The sequence below is a fragment of the Oncorhynchus keta genome, chromosome 12 (genome assembly GCF_023373465.1).
Source record: "Oncorhynchus keta strain PuntledgeMale-10-30-2019 chromosome 12, Oket_V2, whole genome shotgun sequence".
Classification (NCBI taxonomy): Eukaryota; Metazoa; Chordata; class Actinopteri; order Salmoniformes; family Salmonidae; genus Oncorhynchus; species Oncorhynchus keta.
The window spans coordinates 11,258,856-11,280,632 of NC_068432.1; the positions used below are offsets into that span (position 1 = coordinate 11,258,856).

General features: G+C 43.0%; 2 protein-coding genes across 2 annotated transcripts; one reads left to right on the plus strand and one right to left on the minus strand.

The window, feature by feature from the left end:
* The first annotated feature begins 3,623 nt into the window (after positions 1-3,623).
* On the plus strand, positions 3,624-6,744 carry LOC118390977 (interferon regulatory factor 2-binding protein 1-like). The gene is made up of 2 exons (XM_035781859.2): positions 3,624-5,754; positions 5,850-6,744. The coding sequence occupies exon 1, from the start codon at positions 3,962-3,964 to the stop codon at positions 5,741-5,743; it is 1,782 nt and encodes a 593-aa protein (XP_035637752.1). The 5' UTR covers positions 3,624-3,961; the 3' UTR covers positions 5,744-5,754; positions 5,850-6,744.
* A 304-nt stretch (positions 6,745-7,048) lies between these two features.
* LOC118390978 (calcium uptake protein 2, mitochondrial-like) lies at positions 7,049-20,798 on the minus strand. The gene is made up of 12 exons (XM_035781860.2): positions 20,389-20,798; positions 17,626-17,755; positions 17,399-17,430; positions 17,193-17,268; positions 16,955-17,002; positions 14,190-14,272; positions 12,713-12,772; positions 12,133-12,230; positions 10,556-10,727; positions 10,140-10,248; positions 9,852-10,009; positions 7,049-8,002 (listed from the first exon to the last, which is right to left on the minus strand). Exons 1-12 carry the CDS (start codon positions 20,644-20,646, stop codon positions 7,901-7,903), a joined length of 1,326 nt encoding a protein of 441 aa, XP_035637753.1. The 5' UTR covers positions 20,647-20,798; the 3' UTR covers positions 7,049-7,900.
* Between the last annotated feature and the right edge of the window lie 979 nt (positions 20,799-21,777).

A 21,777-nucleotide genomic window follows, 5' to 3' on the forward strand; every position in this document is an offset into this window, starting at 1 on the left:
TCTCTGTTTCTTTCTTTCTTTCTCTCTCTCGGAGGACCTGAGCCCTAGGACCGTGCCCCAGGAATACCTGACATGAGGACTCCTTGCTGTCCCCAGTCCACCTGGCCATGCTGCTGCTCCAGTTTCAACTGTTCTGCCTTGTTATTATTCAACCTTGCTGGTCATTTATGAACATTTGAACATCTTGGCCATGTTCTGTTATAATCTCCACCCGGCACAGCCAGAAGAGGACTGGCCACCCCACATAGCCTGGTTCCTCTCTAGGTTTCTTCCTAAGTTTTGGCCTTTCTAGGGAGTTTTTCCTTAGCCACCGTGCTTCTACACCTGCATTGCTTGCTGTTTGGGGTTTTAGGCTGGGTTTCTGTACAGCACTTTGAGATATCAGCTGATGTACGAAGGGCTATATAAATAAATTTGATTTGATTTGATTTGGAGTTGTGCTGGAATTTGGGGGTGGTCATCAGGACAGCCTTGAAACCAGGGATGCCTTGGTTGGGAAAGCTTTCCACCACCGCCCACAGAGGGCGAGATGAACTGCCCAAAACAACCGTGTCCTCCAGTGCTGGCATCTATAGGCATACAGATTGAGAGAGAGAGCAAAAGCATTGACTTCAGAAAGTATTCAGATCCCTTGATTCATTCCACATTTTGTTGTGTTACAGCCTGAATTCAAAATGTGTTGTATTAGATTTGCCCCAAACATAACACCTAGTTTTCAGGACAAGTTTTTTTATGGCTTTGCCACATTTTTTTGCGGTATTACTTTAGTGCCTTGTTTGCAAACAGGATGCATGTTTTGGAATATTTGTACTCTGTACAAGCTTGCTTCTTTTCACTCTGTCAATAAGGTTAATATTGTGGAGTAACTATGTACAATGTTGTTGATCCATCCTCAGTTTTTGCCTCACAGCCATCCAACTCTGTAACTGTTTTAAAGTCACCATTGGTGAAATCCCTGAGCGGTTTCCTTCCTCTCCAGCAACTGAGGTAGGAAGTACACCTGTGTCTTTGTAGTGACACCGTTCAAAGTGTAATTAATTACTTCACCGTGGTCAAAGGGATATTCAATGTCTGCTTTCAGATTTGTTTTTTTTACCCATCTACCAAAAGGTGCCCTTCTTTGCGAGGCATTGGAAAACCTCCATGGTCTTTGTGGTTGAATCTGTGTTTGAAATTCACTGCTCGACTGAGGGACCTTACAGATAATTGTACGTGTGGGGTACAGAGATGAGGTGGTCATTCAAAATTCATGGTAAATACTATTATTGTACAGAGTGAGTCCATGCAACTTATTATGTGACTTGTTTAAGCACATTTTTACTCCTGAACTTATTTAGGCTTGCCATAACAAAGGGGTTGAATAGTTATTTGTCAACATTTTGAAAAACATAATTCCACTTTGACATTATGTGGTATTGTGTGTAGGCCAGTGACAAAAAAAAGCCGGCTGTAACAACAAAATGTAGAAAAAGTCAAGGGGTGTGAATACTTTCTGAATTTTTGCAAATGTATAAAACAACTGAAATATCATATTTACATAAGTATTCAGACCCTTTAATCTTCTCCTTTCCCCCTTCTGATGACCAGGTGGCGAATCGCATCTCTGCATGTCTGGCAGACATATCAGTGTGGATGACGGATCACCACCTCAAGCTGAACCTCGGCAAGACTGAGCTGCTCTTCCTCCCGGGGAAGGACTGCCCGTTCCATGATCTCGCCATCACGGTTGACAACTCCATTGTGTCCTCCTCCCAGAGCGCTAAGAACCTTGGCGTGATCCTGGACAACACCCTGTCGTTCTCAACTAACATCAAGGCGGTGGCCCGTTCCTGTAGGTTCATGCTCTACAACATCCGCAGAGTACGACCCTGCCTCACACAGGAAGCGGCGCAGGTCCTAATCCAGGCACTTGTCATCTCCCGTCTGGATTACTGCAACTCGCTGTTGGCTGGGCTCCCTGCCTGTGCCATTAAACCCCTACAACTCATCCAGAACGCCGCAGCCCGTCTGGTGTTCAACCTTCCCAAGTTCTCTCACGTCACCCCGCTCCTCCGCTCTCTCCACTGGCTTCCAGTTGAAGCTCGCATCCGCTACAAGACCATGGTGCTTGCCTACGGAGCTGTGAGGGGAACGGCACCTCAGTACCTCCAGGCTCTGATCAGGCCCTACACCCAAACAAGGGCACTGCGTTCATCCACCTCTGGCCTGCTCGCCTCCCTACCACTGAGGAAGTACAGTTCCCGCTCAGCCCAGTCAAAACTGTTCGCTGCTCTGGCTCCCAATGGTGGAACACACTCCCTCACGACGCCAGGACAGCGGAGTCAATCACCACCTTCCGGAGACACCTGAAACCCCACCTCTTTAAGGAATACCTAGGATAGGATAAAGTAATCCTTCTCACCCCCCTTAAAAGATTTAGATGCACTATTGTAAAGTGGCTGTTCCACTGGATGTCATAAGGTGAATGCACCAATTTGTAAGTCGATCTGGATAAGAGCGTCTGCTAAATGACTTAAATGTAATGTAAATGTAATATGTAACTTGTCTTTGTTCGCAGGTTCAGAAATGGCTGAAGAATTGCAACATTTACTGGAGCTAACTCTGCAAATAGTAATGCTGGGTGATTTAAAAAGTCATCGTCAATCGATCATTAATAAAATATACTAATACTCTTAAAACAACAATGTGTGCTGTTGAGCGTCTGTAGGACTGGAGTTGGGAAACACTGATGTAGAGTAAGATGATGGAAAGGTTTTGCAAATCAGCCTCAGCCACCTGAAGATTGATATTCATTACAGTTTTCTTGAATGTGGAGTAATTTGTAGAACGTCACATGAACATATTCAAACCCCCGGTATTTGGGAAACATAGATCAGGGGTGGCCAACACTGTTGGAGAGTTAACTTTTGGCAGGATTTTCTATGGCCCAAATGAATTACATGTTTACATGTTTGTTTGCTATGGACAAGGAGAGATTGAAATCCATAATACGCTTAGCAACTGCCACCAACTAATAATATTAGCATTTTCTATCCCCCAAAAAAGTTATTCAATGTTCCCCAGTTAGCTTACTCTAAATGTCATGCCCAAATAATCTCAAAGGTACTTCAAAACAAGTCGTCGAATATTGAGTGTGTATTCAACTGTTTTTTTATTCAGCCCTGGTCAAGGGCCTAAGCCATGTGAAAATATGGAGAATTACTGGAAATTAGATTTAAAACATGTTTTTTTTTCTGGGGTGGCTCAGCCATGCACAATGCAGGTAGGTGATGGCTGCAGGATGAAGTTGGTGAAGAGCAACTGCAGGAATTTACAGTCGACTGCAGTCAAAATGTACGAACTTTGATCACCTGATTTTTGTCAAGTTCATGCATTTGCTCAATGCAATATACTTTGAAGCCGGTAACCAACGATGGTCAAGGACTTGACAAAGTGATCTGCTCGAACGCATCCTTTTACTTCTCTCGCCTTGGTTACCCCACGAGCACTCAATCGGTCACACGTTCAAGCTAGCCAATAATGAGTTAGTACCCTCTTTTGTCGTGTTGGTATCATGCGTAGAAGCACTGGGCACAGAACATTGCATGAATCACGTAGTTAGTTAGCTAAGTATTTTTTCTTAAAACGTTGAATGAGTGTGAGCCGGCCAGCTATCGAGGAGATGTTCCGACTTAAACTACAGCTTCCAGAATGCAACCGCAATGCAGTGTAGGTGCGTATATCCGGTGTCTTAAACACATTGTTACTTCCGCCCAGACAGACCGACACAGGCAGCCCGAAAAGGAAAACGTAGCTAACTTTTAAAAGCACCAATCAACAAGAGCTTTTTGAGCATAGTTTCATATTTTACAACACAATCAGGACATGTTTCTCGACTTGACTGAATATTGACGAAGCCGCTAAAAGCAAAGACAAACGCGTTGGCCGCTCAAGAAAGTTTGTGTGAGGGCCTGTAAACAACATGTCCTCCGCCTCGCAGGCATCCTCTAGACGGCAATGGTGCTACCTCTGCGATCTGCCCAAGATGCCCTGGGCCATGCTCTGGGAATTCAGCGAAGCTGTTTGCCGGGGATGCGTGAACTACGACGGGGCGGACAGAATCGAACTCCTAATTGAGACGGCCAGGCAGTTGAAGAGTAGCCACGGTGTTTTGGATGGAAGGTCCCCGGGCCCTCAGCAAGGCAAACCCAGCTCAGGTGGACCGATGGAAGGAGGGAGGCAGCATGCAGAACGTTTAGACAGGGGGAGAGGAGAGTATGGCGTTTCACCCCGCCTCCCCAATGGTCTGCACAGAGCTGAAGATGTGAGTATGTCAGAGGGGAGCAGACAGAGCCCCAACACTAGAAGGGCTATGGCTGGGGCCGCACCTGCTCTACATGGGACCATACCTCATGCTTTGATAGCCCAGGGGTTAGTGGGGGCCCCTCACGGCTTGTTGGCCCCCGTTTCAGGCACCAGAGCTGGGGGCCAGCAGATGGCTAGTTCCTCTGGCCATATAATGGGTGGTGATGGAAGGCGCCAGGTAATGTCAGCCATGTCGCTGGGGGCTGGTGCCTCCACTCTTGTGGGTCTGGAGGCAGGCTGGAGGAATGGTGAGGTCATGGCTGAGCTGGCAGAGAGTGCCAGGAGCCGGGCAGAGGGCTGGCCCAACCGCCCCAGAGCAGTACGAGATGTCCTGGTGACCCTCTGCGGCTGTGCCCCCTTCAGTGTGCGCTTCAGGAAAGACCACAACCTGGTGGGGCGCATTCTCGCTTTCGAAGCCGGGACCGGGCCTGAGTTTGAGCTGAAGGTGTTTGTGGAATACCCCAGCGGCTCTGGAATAGTCTTCTCGGGCATCCCAGAGCTTGTCAGGCAGATGTTTCGTGACTCAAACAAAGATGCGGGCAAAGCGGTGAACTCAGGGCTGCGTTACGTGGAATATGAGAGGCGACAGGGCGCTGGGGACTGGCGTGCGCTCACGGAGCTCCTTAGTGACGGTGTACGCTCGTTTAAGGAGCCACCGATGCCCGAGATCCTCCCACAGCCGTACACAGATGCCGGCATGCCCATGGCGCCCGCGGGCCGCTCTGCACCTACCAAGGGTGCTGCACGGCGACGCAAAGCATCACCAAGCTCTGAAAACGGAGAGAGTGATGGAAGGCCCATGGGGGATCACCCAGCCAGAGAGCCCTGGTCTCGAGGTGCATATCCAGGCATGGAGCCCCTAGGCTCAGGCATGACCAACCCCCAGGACGGCCTTCCCCGCTCACACAGTCAGCCCTCGCCCATCTCAGCGCTCATGGGAGTGGCCGACAGCCTAAGCTCAAGCCAGATGTCCCGAGACGGCCCCGGCTTGTCCTCAGCCCATTCCTCTGCAGCTGGCCGCCCAACCAGCGGCAGTCCCTCCTCTGCCTCCACCGCTGTCTCCCAGGCAGATATGGGCCAGGGTGCCCAAGGCGGGCCGAGCACTACCAGCGCTGGGGATTCCGGGAGCGGCGCCCTGCTTTGCTGCACCCTCTGCCGAGAGCGCCTGGAAGACACTCACTTTGTCCAGTGTCCGTCTGTCCCGCACCACAAGTTCTGCTTCCCATGCACGCGTGGCTCCATCCGCAGTCAGGGCCCTGGAGGAGAGGTGTACTGCCCCAGCGGCGAGCGTTGTCCCCTGGCCGGATCCACCGTGCCCTGGGCTTTCATGCAGGGAGAGATCTCCACCATCCTGGCCGGAGACGGCGACGTGACGGTGAAGAAGGAGAACGACCCCTGACCCCAATCAAGGTGAAAGGCCCATGACATCCATCTTTGTTTTTCATATATATATTAGAGCAATAGTTTCTGTTTCTAATAAATGTTGTAATTGTCTTTCTCAACAGCGGCTCAAACACTTTGAAAGCGCTTCCCTGATCTATTTATCTCACCCGGAAGTTCAGATTGGCTGCAGTTCATCACGTGCACCGCAGAGGTGCAGCAAGATATAACTGAATCACCACGCAACCCAGGAGGGAATAGAACCACCTTATTAAACAAGTTAGGAGGGCACCAGAACCATCAGTCCAAAAGTGGGCCACATGTCGGTCTGAGCTAGGCTCATCTGTTAGTAATAATTAAACTAGAGAAAATCAAGTCATTCTCCATGTCCAATGAAGCAGCAGAGGCTATTCACGAGGCCTTGTTTTAAAAGCCCAGGATTGAAAGCACAGGTCTGTTCTTTAATATGACAATCTCTCAACGTTTCATGTGTTTCTATATAAAACAATTTAGTTGCATACTGTGTCATATGTGAACGATACCAATATTGAAAGTCCATGGGTAGCCAGAAGCAGGCAATTATTTGGACAGGACAAATAGATTTTTAAAACAATGGCAAAACCAGTAGGTCCTTAAAACCAAGGTTTAAACATTTTAATCACACGTCTCTTCAATGTATGCTCCTTTATTACATATTTTATGTCAGAAATGTGAATTTACTTTAAATGACTAATTTCTATTTTTGATACAATAAATTTATGTATGCGTTTATAGTAAGTGATAAGACCAAAGATGGCTTTGTGCTCTAATTTTACTGTAGCTTTGTATGCTGTACTCACTGATAACTTTGTCAGTCACTCTGTTTCTTAATCTACCACAGAAGTAAGCTGGTTGTTTGTCTCTAACTTTTTTTGAATTCCCTGTGTGTGTGTGTATACACACACACACGCTTCAATGGTGAAACAACATACTCAAATGTGATCTTAATATGGGGTCAACTAATAAATTCCAGAATAGTCATTGCTCTTGTGTATTTTTTGTCTTGCTCCCTTTTTGCTAGTGCAATTCCTACCCTTTTGTTAAAAAAAAATCTATGGCACACACAAATACCAGGAGAAGTGAAGCATTTTTCAAACAATTAATCTTAGGAAAGGTATACAGTTGCACTTTCCAAAGGAGGAAAGTTCAAAACTGTTTCAAATGCTATTTTTACCCTGTTGAGAAATTATACCGTTAACCTGATTCCAACCAAATTAATTTGAATTTTGTATAATTTAGTCCAGGCCATTTGATGTTGAAAAATAAATTCCAAATCAAACGAACACCAAGTCCTAAATTACAATTTATTTAAGAAGAAAGTGAATTGTGAAAGGGTGCCAATATAAGACAGGCACATATTTAATAACTTTTTCCATGATTCAGCATTTTAAAACTTAATGAAATTCCAATGATACCACAGTAAACTACCTCTAACTGTAAACAATGTATTTGAGCAGCGAGATAGGGTATAAAAAGGTGACAGACATTCAATAAATGTCAAACGAGCTCACATTTCACATGCCTTGTATGCATAGACTGGTACCAAGCATCACAACCAATTTCCAGGATTAGAAATGGGCGGTATCTAGATTTTCAAACCGCTAAATGTTCACACAAGTGGCACCCAAAAGATGAATTGACAAAACAATTTAGGCACTAGGGATCTTGATCCATGAGGGGATTGAATGTCTCTGCTATAACCAAGAAGCTTGATCATGAGATCTAGCCACTTCACTAGCAAACCAAATGCATAGCTGGAGCCCTACGCTGGATATAATTTGACATCTTAGATTTCTTATAGCTAGCTATAAGTAGTGGCGTAGCACGGTATTGAAAATCATACCGTCGGTATTTGGCAATATCCCAGTATAACGCCCAAGCCTAATTAGAAAATATAAAACATATTGTAAACAAAACACCCATAGATTATGTATATTGTAATAACATTTTCATAAACAAAAAGGAAGCCTGAAAAATATAAAATTTGGTATTGATCTGGTTCATGAGGACCATGTTAATATTCCATTGACAAATATCAAGTGATAATGAGCAACTTGATGGTTAGCCATCAATGCTTTACATTGGAGTCACCCAGTGAAACCTCGCAAGGGGCTTTTTGATCCAACAACGTGACCCCTCAGAAAGGGCTTCCTGTGTCTCGGAGGGCCTCTTGGGCCCCTTTCAGTGTCTCCCTCTTCACACACTTCCAATAATCTAAGATGCCACGCTGGGGCTGCACCTGGGGAAATACAAACATCACATAATAATTAGAGGTTGACCGATTCATTGGCATGGCATATTTAGTTAAAATAAATTCACGTTAGCAGGCAATATTATCTAGGGAAATTGTGTCACTTCTCTTGCGTTCAGTGCAAGCAGGGTCAGGGTATATGCAACAGTTTTGGCCGCCTGGCTCGTTGCGAACTGTGAACTCATTTGTCAGAATTGTACATAATATTGAAGGTTGTGCAATGTAACAGCAATATTTAGACTTGGGGTTGCCACCCGTTCGATAAAATACGTAACGGTTCCGTATTTCACTGAAAGAATAGACATTTTGTTTTCGAAATGATAGTTTACGGATTTGACTATATTAATGACCAAAGGCTCGTATTTCTGTGTTTATTATATAATAATTCAGTCTATGATTTGATAGAGCAGTCTGACTGAGCCGTGTTAGTTAGCAGCATGCTCATAAGCATTCATTCATACAACACTTTACTGCAAGTATCTCTACTTGCACATCATCATCTGCACATTTATCACTCCAGTGTTAATCTGCTAAATTGTAATTATTCGCTCCTATGGCCTATTTAGTGCCTACCTCCTCATGCCTTTTGCACACACTGTATATAGACTTTATTTTTTTCTACTGTGTCATTGACTTGTTTATTGGCTTGTTTATTGTTTACTCCATGTGTAACTCTGTGTTGTTGTCTGTGTCACACTGCTTTGCTATATCTTTGCCAGGTCGCAGTTGTAAATGAGAACTTGTTCTCAACTAGCCTACCTGGTTAAATAAAGGTGAAATCAAAAAAGAAAACTGCCAGCAGCTCTTAGCAATGCTTGAAGCAAAGCGCTGTTTATGACTTCAAGCCCATCAACTCCCGAGATTAGGCTGGCAATACTAAAGTGCCTATATGAACATCCATTAGTCAAAGGTATATGAAATACAAAATGATAGAGAAATAGTCGACGCATCAAAATTCCTATAATAAGAACTACAACCTAAAACTTCTAAACTGGGAATATTGAACCACCAGCTTTCATATGTTCTCATGTTCTGAACAAGGAACTTAAACGTTAGCTTTTTTACATGGCACATATTGCACTTTTACTTTCTTCTCCAACACTGTGTTTTGGCATTATTTAAACCAAATTGAACATGTTTCATTATTTATTTGAGACTAAATTGATTTTATTTATGTATTATATTAAGTTAAAATAAAAGTGTTCATTGAGTATTGTTGTAATTGTCAATATTACAAATATATATATTTTAAAAAAGCGTCCGATTAATCGGTATCGGCTTTTTTTGGTCCTCCAATAAATCAGTATCGGCATTGAAAAATCATAAATCGGTCGACCTCTATTATTATTATTATTATTATTATTATTATTAATGTTAATATTACAGCCACAGAGTGGCTGTGTGAATTCATCACCAGGACACCTTTTTATATGGACTAAACAACCCCCCCAAAAATGTTACGCAATCTCCGCTGCATCCTCCCTTTCCTAATCCTCACTTCTGAGATTAACATTCTGGAAAATTTGGACAACATGATCAGCGTGAGGTTCTCCCCCCAAAAAGGTGCGTAAAGTAACACATCGCGGAACGTTTAAAAGGTTATTTAGTACACTGGAAAAGGTGTCCTAGGGGGCAGGGCGGTTCGATTAGATTGTGTAGCCTCGGCTGAAACGTAACTTGTGTAGCACAATTCATACAGAGACCTCACAACACAATGATTATTAACAAGTAAATTGGAGACTTGCATGAAAGTTTGACTGAAGCACAGATCTCAAGATCAAATAACACCCTGACATACTTTTTAATGTGATTGCTAACTGGTAAGTACACCCTTTACCTTCAAGCCACGTAGTACTCGGTCCTCCATCACTCCGATAAACTCCTTGTGGCTCAGGCAGTTATCGCCGTCCAGGTCAAAGATCTTGAACACAGTGTCCAGCACGTTCTCCGAGAGGTCGTGCCCTGTGGCGATCTTCACAGCTCGCTTAAATTGGACTGTGGAGTATCAAAAGAAAGTCAAATTATCAGGATAATGTCATTGGTTGAAGTGATTTGACTGTGTCAAATCAGAAACTTTCATACAAAATGCCCTTCCTACTTAAAACAAGGTAGAAATTAAAATTACCCATTCCAATAGGTCGGTTGGCTTCACTTATCATTTTCACAGAGAAGGCAAAGTCTTCCAGGTTGTTGGTGAATAGGCAAAACGCTTTGAACTCATCAAATGTGATGCTCTACAAAAGAAGAGGGACAAATGTCCAAGTTGTATACTGAGAAGTCAACTCTTGAGACCCCCCCAGGAAAATGGGTTTATTTCACAACTTCTTAAACCTGAAGGTACATTGACCAGACTTCCTATTATCCCTGGCCCTGTTTGAATAGAAAATGCATCCTTTCTACATTAAAGTAACCCCACATCAGAATTGGTTGGATTGGGGAAAATAATTGGGTGGCAATTCACAACCCTTAATAATCTGTGGTGACCAAGGAAGGAATGGTGGATTTTTCAAAGCATTGGAACAGGGCCACATTCCTTTTTACCTGGCCAGCGGGGATCCTCTTCCTCATGTTCTCCCAGTAGGCCTCGTTGGCTTCCTCGTTGGTGTAGTGCAGCAGCCACTCTGCAAAGTCCTCCCGCCGCATGGTGTCCATGCCCTTGGAAAACTGCAGGAACTCCATCTCCTGCACCTCTGCCTGCAGGTCTTCCATGAACCTAGAAGAGAAATCCAGAGTAAAGACACTGAATGTGACAAGGTCGGTTCCGGGCCCATACTCGTGTCTCAGAGTAGGAATGCTGATCTAGGATCAGGTCTCCCTGTCCTTATAACTATATTATGATCTAACAGGCAACACTGATCCTTGAGCAACAATAAGTACAGTGCATATGAGAAAACATGATTTTACTAGGATTAGGTACACCTATATATGCAAAATGTGGACACCCCTTCAAATGAGTGGATTCTGCTATTTCAAACACACCCATTGCTAAAATCAAGCACACAGCCATGCCATCTCCATAGACAAACGTTGGTCGTAGAATGGCCTTACCGAAGAGCTCATTGACTTTCAACTTGGCACAGTCATAGGATTCTACCTTCCCAAAAAGGCAGCCCTGCTAGAGCTGCCCCAGGCAACTGTAAGTGCTGTTATTGTGAAGTTGCAATGTCTAGGAGCAACAACGGCTCAGCCGCAAAGTGGTGAGCCACACAAGCTTACAGACCGCCGAGTGCTGAATTGCATTAAAAAAATTGTCTGTCCTCGATTGCAACCATCACTACGGAGTTTAACTTCCTCTGGAAGCAATGTTTACAGCACAATATCTGTTAAATCGGGAGCTGAATGAAATAGGTTTCCATGACCGAGCAGCTGCACACAAACCTAAGATCCCCATGCGCAATGCCAAGCGTCGGTTGGAGTGTTGTAAAGCTTGCCACTCTACTCTGGAGCAGTGGAAACATTGCAATGAATGATGATGAATCACACTTCACCAATTACGGCTGTGATGAATCACACTTCACCAATGAGGGCTGTGATGAATCACGCTTCACCAATTACGGCTGTGATGAATCACGCTTCACCAATTACGGCTGTGATGAATCACGCTTCACCAATGAGGGCTGTGATGAATCACGCTTCACCAATGGGGTGGTTTTTCATGGTTCGGGTTAGGCCCCTTAGCGTTAAGATTTCCCTTCACTGGAACTACAGCATACATTTACATTAGAGACGATTATGTGCTTCCAACTTTGGCAACAGTTTTGGGAAGGCCTTTTCCTGTTTCAGCATGACAATGCCCCCTGTGCACAAAGCGAGGTCATACAGAAATGGTTTTTCAAGATTGGTGTGGAAGAACTTGACTGGCCTGTACAGAGCCCTAACCTCAACCCCATCAAAGACCTTTGGGATGAATTGGAACACCGACTGTGAGCCGGGCCTAATCGTCCAACCTCACTAATGCTTGTGGCTGAATGGAAGTCCCCGCAGCAATATTCCAACATCTAGTGAAAAGCCTTCCCAGAAGAGTTGAGGCTGTTAAAGCAGCAAAGTGGAGAACAACTCCATATTAAATGCCTATGATTTTGGAATGAGATGTTCGATGAACATGTAGTGTATTTTACCTGCAGAATACATTGTACTGAAGCTTGTTTTTGCCATTCCTGCCAAAGAAGAATGCCTGCAGTGTAGTGTTCACACCATCCCCCTCTACGACTGGTTTCTGTGAAGATGACATCAAGTTTCAACACTTCCTGCCTTTGTTATTACTGCAAGCCCCATCACGCTTAAAATATGAGTAAACACAATCAGTTTTCCAGCCGGTACGCAATGGTTTACGTCACCGTACAATGTGTTGGCAAGGCTTAGTGCTTTCAATGTGCATTTCCACATGTAATTTAAAATACATTTAACAAAAAAAAACTTTATTTAACAAGGCAAGTCAGTTAAGAACAAATTCTTATTTACAATGACGGTCTACTGGGGAACATTGGGGTAACTGCCTTGTACAGGGGCAGAACGACAGATTTTTACCTTGTCAGCTCAGGGATTCGATCCAGCAACCTTTGTTACTGGCCCAACGCTCTAACCCCTAGGCTACCTGCTGCCCATATCAAGTATTTTGAAAACTTTTCACATTAAAAAAACAATTCACATAAATGACTAAGGAGTTCAGTCTTAAAAAGGTTTAGATTGTTGACTCACCACATCTGTGGCACCTTCCATGGGCACTTTCTCTTTTCTTTTCCCAATGATTTTCTTGAGCTTCATCATAAAACAAAGCAGCAACAATTATTCCTTGTATTATAATAAATGCAGATACTAAACTACAAAAGATTAAGCTACAAACATTTACTACTAGTGAGAGCATTTCTTAGCTAGCTGTCTAAAAATTCAGGAAACTACTAATTCAGTTATAAACCCACTAATAACACATACATACCTCTTACTCATCTGGATTATCCAATAAATGTCAGCAATAAGATAATTTTTCATTAGTCAAAAAGGTTTACTACCCTCAATTACTCACTAATATTAAAACTGGAGCCAGTTTGAAACAGCAAACAGTGTGTGTTTGAGATCGACTGAACAGCAGATGGACCGGATAGAACTACTGATCTACAAATCATCTTGTAACCCAAATACTACTCATGATGTGACCAAAGCGATCACTTGCCTTGCTCACACTGATCCTCTAAAACACGCTGAATGATTATCCATGCTGCTCCTCGATCTACTTTGTCAGGTACATAAACATGCTTACATGTAAGATGTTTTGGACCCCATATTCCCAGTAGGAACACACAACAGAGGTCTCTTAACGCTATCTAAACCCTGTGGTTCCCAGTGTTGCTGAATGTCTACACCAGGCTCTATTCAAAATAAGGGAATCAACTTTTCATTGGTTTGGTGCAAAACTGTGTCAGTCACATGCATTTTTGTAGCAATGTATGCATACTGCATTGTGCTAAAGCCAACTGGCAAATACAGTATGTTTACAAGCTACATTCTGTAACATACAGTGCATTCGGAAAGTATTCAGACCTCTTGACTTTTTCCACATTTTGTCACGTTACAGCCTTATTCTAAAATTGATTGAATTGATTTTTCCCCTCATCAATCTACACAGCGAGTCAGAGTCCTTTAGGTGCCTTTTGGAAGAAACTGGTGCAGACTGGCCATACAACATGTGACTGAGTTAGTATCAAGAGTATAGTACTCACTTGTTGGAGCATTTATTTTAAAACCTCCAACTGGGCAATGTCCATGTAAGGGCTGGTAATATTTTGGAATTTAACAGTGTGGATACTTGATATAGACATACATGACTGTATACTTTGATATACAATCAGACAATACAAATTACTATATGCAACATGAAGATACAAATCCATCAACTCCTTGATCGCCTCCATCGCTGTCTGATGAAAACCTCATCCTCAAACCACAAATGTTTCAGTAAATAAAATTTAAAAATTCCGCATTAACGAACATGCAATTATGAATACATTTTCTTGGTCCTAGAGTCACGAAATGTTCAGAGTACATTGAGGGGAATTACTGCTTTCAATCAATAAAAAAAAATTGGCCACAAATGCAGTTACAAGGTTTTCATCAGAGAGCGACGATATAAAAAACAAAAATGTGAGGAACATTATATAATTCACATTATAAAGCATACCTTGAGAAACTCCTTTCTGTCCACATGCTCATTGCCATCAATATCAAGCATTTTGAAAGCTATATGAAATCCTGTGTGTGGCTCTGAAATTACACAATGCATTTTCTATTAGAAAATAACATCACAGGCTTATCTGCAGTTGAAGTCGGAAGTTAACATACACTTAGGTTGAGTCATTAAAACTTGTTTTTCAACCACTCCACAAATGTCTTGTTAACAAACTATAGTTTTGGCAAGTCGGTTAGGATATCTATCTATCTATCTATCTATAATCTATAGGATATCTATAGATTATTTCACTTATAATTCACTGCATCATAATTCCAGTGGGTCACAAGTTTACATACACTAAATTGACTTAGCCTTTAAACAGCTTGGAAAATTCCAGAAAATGATGTCATGGCTTTAGAAGCTTCTGATAGGCTAATTGACATAATTTGAGTTAAATGGAGATGTACCTGTGGATGTATTTCAAGGACTACCTTCAAACTCAGTGCCTCTTTGCTTGACATCATGGGAAAATCAAAAGAAAAAAGATACCACGTTCATCTGTACAAACAATAGTGCGCAAGTATAAACACCATGGGACCACGCAGCCGTCATACCGCTCAGGAAGGAGAAGCGTTCTGTCTCCTAGAGATGAACGTATTTTGGTGAGAAAAGTGCAAATCAATCCCAGATCAACAGCAAAGGACCTTGTGAAGATGCTGGAGGAAACAGGTACAAAAATATCTATATTCACAGTAAAACAAGTCCTATATCAACATTACTTGAAAGGCTGCTCAGCAAGGAAGAAGCCACTGCTCCAAAACCGCCATAAGCCAGACTACGGTTTGCAACTGCACATGGGGACAAAGATCATACTTTCTGGATAAATATCCACTGGTCTTATGAAACAAAAATAGAACTGTTTGGCCATAATGACCATCGTAATGTTTGGAGGAAAAAGGGGGAGGCTTGCAAGCCGAAGAACACCATTCCAACCGTGAAGCACGAGGGTGGCAGCATCATGTTGTGGGGGTGCTTTGCTGCAGGAGGAACTGGTGCACTTCACAAAATAGATGGCATCATGAGGTAGAAAAATTATGTGCATATATTGAAGCAACATCTCAAGACATCAGTCAGGAAGTTAAAGCTTGGTCGCAAATGGGTCTTCCAAATGGACAATGACTCCAAGCATACTTCCAAAGTTGTGGCAAAATGGCTTAGGGATAACAAAGTCAAAGTATTGGAGTGGCCATCACAAAGCCCTGACCTCAATCCTATAGAAAATGTGTGGGCAGAACTGAAAAAGTGTGTGCGAGCAAGGAGGCCTAATGACCTGACACTGTTACACCAGCTCTGTCAGGAGGAATGGGCCAAATTTCACCCAACTTATTGTGGGAAGCTTGTGGAAGGCTACCTGAAACGTTTGACACAAGTTAAACTATTTAAAGTCAATGCTTCCAAATACTAATTGAGTACATGTAAACTTCTGACCCCCTGGGAATGTGATGAAATAAATAAAAGCTGAAATCATTCTCTCTACTATTATTCTGACATTTCACATTCTTAAAATAAAATGGTGAATCTAACTGACATAAGACAGGGAATTTTTACTAAATGTCAGGAATTGTGAAAAACTGAGTTTAAATGTATTTGGCTACGGTGTATGTAAACTTCCAACTTCAACTGTAGGTACTGCATGGACCGAACAAAGCAGCGACAAAATGAGCACTTAACAGCAGGGTCTTCTGAAATAATGATTCTAGCACAACATTGATGGTGACTGGGCAACATTTTGAATGAGAAAGTTAATTCGCCAAAACACTACCACATGAGCTGTGTGTTCAGTATCTAAGTATGAGAAAAAAATACTATAAATAGAAAAATAAAATGTGCGTTCTATTGGACTGTTGGAATATGTTATTTATATTTTTGTGCCTACTGAAAACCACCACCCAGGTTGTCAGTCCAGCCACATACGTTTTAGCCAGCTTTTCAGTCACTGCACAAACCTTGAGGGCATAGAAAATCCCACAAAATCAAGTAATGCATACATAATCTTATTATTTTCACAATGTTACAGTAACAGGCTACACAATGTACTATCCTAAACATGATAGATAGTACATTAGATTAGGCTACGTCAAATTAAGTTAACCTATTGTGCAATAAGATGAGGGGCCTGAAAATATCATGAGCAACGGAAACTCGGCAATTCATAAATGAGCCAGCTACTGTACAAAGGTGTTGCCACACATTCATTATGTTTGCACGTCTATATGCTACATCTGTGCTAAACCAGAGCCGGGTTCATTAGGCACCCAACGGTAAAAAAACGTTCTGAAACGGGAAGGTATCATCTATCCTTGTGTAACACTGTTGTTTCCGTTCTTCTCCCTGCCCCAACCTGGACTCAAACCAGGGACCCTCTGAACACATCAACATCTGTCGCCCATGAAGAAGCCGCGACCCTTGAGCAGGTGATGTCACTGATTGAATGATAAGAGGCTACACTCAAACCCTTTGACCTCCTCCACAGCAACCCCAGCAGTCGGGCAGAGCTCAACTGAGTAGATACCACTAACTAGCTAGCCAATTGATATCGACTAAACTTGTCCAAAAAACACATTTTTGTTTTCAGTTGCAAACCATTTTGCTAATGGACATGACCCAGATGAAGTAAGATGTGCTGTGTAAGCATGAGAGGATGCAGGTTCCAATGCATGTCATTGAAAGGGAGGGCTGTTTCTACGGTATGTCATGCTGAGTCTATAACTTACTTATCAGAATAGTCAACAGGAACAGGTACTCTGTGTAGGATATCAGACCTGCAAGACACAAAACATGCCATCGTGTATCACACAAACATTTCAGTGAGTGTTCATTTAACCCGTTTAGATTGACTCCAACATCAAATACATATTTCCTGCCTGAAGTATAACTAGCCAGCATCTTCTAACTTTGATAACACACGTAGAACCACCAGTGAGGTTGCTTGACCATGGCATGAAAACGTACCATTGTCTCCAAAGTTTCTGAACAGACTGTTGCCTGCCTCGGCCCATGAGGCAGCATCCAGCATCTTATCCACCTCCTGCAAGTATCATCAATTATGCAAAGAGAAACAACAAAAAGTCATCTCGTGCTGTAATGCTCATGTTGGTAAGACTATAGTAAATCCAAAACAAGTTCTGACAATGTGTTAACCCAATCCCAACACTCACCTTTTTGGTTAGAGCTTTATTTTGCAATTTACCTATAAGCAGAAGGAAAAGTAAAGAGCAGTTGTTGCTTTGAACAAAATGTAATACACTTACCCAGATGGAGCTTGTATCTAGTCAATGAAGCCATATGCCAAACAATTACATTCATTACATAATGCAGTATTCCTTTTCAACCACATAGGACATTTCACAACATGGACACTATCATTTGATACTACTGTACTTACGGTCAACATTCTCCAGCATGATTGAGAAGAGGAAATCCCTTGGTGTCATGTAGAGCTCCTCATCGTACATCATTGAGGCAAACTGGTTGAAGCGCATCCGTCTGGCAGACATCTGGGATACTGGAAGCACCTATAATACAGAATGAAGAATTAGCATTAAAAGGAGGACAAAGTCTAAACTAAGGGGCAGTGCAAAGCTGAACATTTGATAAAATAATGGAAATAGAATGGTCAGTACTCCTGACCAACTATTTTGGCACATAGACATTCATGCAAACAGCAATTAGCTAATGGATACATTTTATTTGCTTGCTTATTCTATCAATGTATCAACTCATGGCACAATTTCCCTATACATAGAAAATATTATCCCATAGGCCTGTCCCTCTCGGTCACCACAATCACACCGTTATTCAACTGGTCGTTCAGATCGGCACCGTTTCCTTTTTATTTAACGTTGCACACCGCTTTCTTCATACTGAAAGCAGCCCTAATCAATCTGGTGTGACCATCAAATAGCAAAACTTGTGGAGCAGACATAGATCATAGCTGTGTTAAAATACCCATACTAACATACTTCATACTTCACGAGTATAAACTACATACTATTAGTTCATTTTAGTATACTGTAAACAAACAGTATGCTTTCAGTTGAGCATACTAGTGCTTCACCTGTCTACCGGAAGTTGATGCTGTTGCTATGCAACCTCTTGCTAGCATAACAAATTACTAGCTAGACATTTTACTAATTTGGGTGTGTTCTTAAATTCAATCTGGAGTGCCAGAGTGTGCTCTGGGCGTTGGTAAATTCAGAGCGTTTCGCTCTGGAAGCGTTCAGAGTGCACACTGGACGCTCTAGCCGAGGAGGAGGGTTGATTTGAGCATTCTGACCTTACAACTGGCTAGCTACTTCCAGACACAAATGAGAGAACACCTCACTCTGACCATTTCACTCACCCTAGCAGAGCTGGTTAGGCAGTTTTCATGTTATCCAGACAGGTGGTGACAAACTGCTGCTGGCAACAATTTAATTAAGCTATTTTACCAACATTTAACGACACCGGCAAAATTCAACAGGTGTTGAGCATTCGTAAATTCAATTATTCTGCGTTACTCTTGTACACTCAAACGAGAGTGCTCTCGGACTAACTCAGATAGCCAGAGCAAATTTACTATCGTCGTTAATGCTGTTAGAAAGCAGCTAGCTAACATAGCATATCTTTATGCAACTTCTCCCTCAATGTGATCAAGACAAATGAGATGATTGTGGACTACAGGAAAAAGAGGACCAAGCACACCCCCATTCTAATCGACGGGGCTGCAGTGGAGCAGGTTGAGAGCTTCAAGTACATTGGTGTCCACATCACCAACAAACTAGCATGGACCAAGAACATCAAAAGTCGTGAAGAGGGCACGACTAAACCAACTCCGCCTCAGGAGACTGAAAAGGTTTGGCACGGGTCTTCAGATCCTCAAAAGGTTCTACAGCATCTCCATCGAGAGCATCCTGACTGGTTGCATCACTACCTGGTATGGCAACTGCTCGGCCTCCGACCGCAAGGCACTAGAGGGTAGTGCTAGCGGCCCAGTGTATCACTGGGGCCAAGCTTCCTGCCATCCAGGACCTCTATACCAGGCGGTGTCAGAGGAAGGTCTTAAAAATGGTCAAAGACTCGAGCCACCCTAGTCGTAGACTGTTCTCTCTGCTACCGCACCGCAAGCAGTACCGGAGCGCCAAGTCTAGGTTCAAGAGGCTTCTAAACAGCTTCTACCCCCAAGCCATAAGACTCCTGAATATCTAGTCAAATGTCACTAATTCAATTTGATTTCCAGCAGTATGTAACCGGTATGTGGTTCGTAAGGGTAGGGTAGCTAACGAATTGTCAGCCAATATAACTAAGGTAACTTATTCAAAAAGTAACGTTCATTACATTGCCCAACATTTGTATCAGCTCTCGTTAGACTTCGGCTGCATAAGTCACACCCATTTCCAGAAGAATTGCATTATGGACCCTAAAATCACGGCAAGTGTCCACTGTTTGAATACTTCGTATTTTGGCGAATGTAGTACGAGATCCGGAAACTTTTGGCATACTAACTATATCCATACTATGACCAATAACCAATCCATACTATGATCGGACCTCGCATCCACGACAGTGCGTGTGCTTGGCGGGTGAGCGCGTTCCTGTAAGACGTAGAGTCTCAAGCTAGCGCGAGGACGTGCTATTTGAAAGGAGGGAGTAGTGTACAAGAGTAGCGCGCCGGACCTCGGGCTCCAAGGTCGAGGGTTCGAGACCTGCTCACTGCTGTTCATTACAATGTATAAAGAACACACAAAACAATATCGCCCTCTGAGCCACCGTAATCATCATGCACAGTTTCCGTCTAATTAAACGTTTAACACCGTTCTGAATACACCACAATACTCTCAAAATGTTGATTGGATCAACAACAGAAAAACATTGCGATAACTAGCTACCTAACGTTACCATATTATTTGTATGCAGAGCCTTAGCTAAATAGGCTACTTGTTGTTTACTAATAGGCCTACTGTAATATATATGGCTGTTTACTTGAGCATTGTACTAACATTAATTTGTGATAATGCCTGGTAGAAAAGTTTAGCATACAAATACTGACTCCCCAGGCACTTAGCAAGATTCCTGGCAAGTTCGGAGATCTAGTTAACTCAAACTTCGTTGCTAACTTTACAGACAGCTAGCTAGCTGCGCCACTTCACCAAAGAGACTCGAATGTTACCTTTTCCTCCTCGGCATGGACGGTGAAGGGCAAAAACCTCTTGCTCGACTCAAAGTGAAAATATACCAGCCCGCTTCCAACGGCAGACCCCAAAATGCCAGGTCTCAGGGCACTATGCAGCGTTCTGTATGACCAAGGTCTCCTCCAAAAGTTTCTCAAAACTCCAGCAACCCTGCCAAAGCTGGCCATTTTCCGTAAACTTCTTCTTAGGTACCTTCTTCTTCGATGACGTTTAATGGCGGTTGGAATCCAATACATGTTGCATTACTGCCACCAACTAGACTGGAGTATAACACCTTTATACTTTGCTTGAAAAAATATCTATATATAAAAACAAAGAATACAACAAAGAAAACATCACTTGTTGGACTATCCCTCTGCACTGGTACAACTCTACAACTCACAAGACTCCTCATGATCCCCCCCTTCACCCATGTTCCTTTACTTTCTTCACTGCCTCAGCATAGACAGCTTCTGCAATACTCTAACTCTGGAAACCTCAACCTGCCTCTCTCGTGGACATTTCTGATCTCCAGCCCCATGGGTATCCCTACAATTAACACATACCACCACTTTCTCCAATGCTACACATGCCTTTGTCTCAGGCCCTTGCACACACTTTTCACACCTAGGAACCTCCCTCCTACACATGTGTGGCAGCTGCCACATGCACATAAGGTTGGCACCTGTAACCACGTAATGTATTCGGCACAAAAGCTCATACGGGATAACTTACATCACTTCGTTGGGCAAAGACTGAATATCAAAACTCAAAAGGACAGACAACTCTTCTGTTCCACCACTCACGCCACCCTGTCTGGGTCGCATCAAACTATGAGCATCGCAAACCCCCGGAATCTTCACCTTCAGTTGGTAATTTTTCCCATTTACCTCTACCCCAATAATCACTCCTTGCAATGGCACCCTTTCCTTGAGAACAAAACAATTCACCTCTCTTGTCCCCAATCGTTTAATGTGGAGTGCCTGCTCCCTCTGACCAGCAGAAACACACAATTATCAAAAGACCACTTCTGATTACCTTCACGGATTCCAAAGCACCCAAATCGGTTTTCACCCAGCCTGAAACCACAAATGGATCTGCCAAAAGGCAATGGTTCAATTTTTCTATTTTTTTTACTCCTACTGTCACAGACACATCTTGATCCTGACCCTTGGTGCAAACCTCGGGCTCCGAAAACTTAACCACATCTCCTTATGATAATACTGCACTTCTCCTGACATACATCTTGTTCTTGCCCTCTCAAGGGACGGCAGTTACAATCCAACAGCAAATGCAACCTTCCTGTCTGCTTGTCCAAATCTCTTCTTCGGTATCATGGCATTCACACATTTTGTTTGTGCATGCCGCCACCTACTGTGCGGAAATGT

Coding starts and splice junctions, on each gene's coding strand:
- LOC118390977 (XM_035781859.2), top strand. CDS start 3,962: ATGTCCTCCGCCTCGCAGGCATCCTCTAGACGGCAATGGTGCTACCTC.
- LOC118390978 (XM_035781860.2), bottom strand. CDS start 20,646: ATGTATTGGATTCCAACCGCCATTAAACGTCATCGAAGAAGAAGGTAC. Junction 12,773..14,189: donor ACAGAAAGGAGTTTCTCAAG/GTATGCTTTATA, acceptor TTTATGATGAAG/CTCAAGAAAATCATTGGGAA. Junction 10,010..10,139: donor CAACCGACCTATTGGAATGG/GTAATTTTAATT, acceptor GATACTCCACAG/TCCAATTTAAGCGAGCTGTG.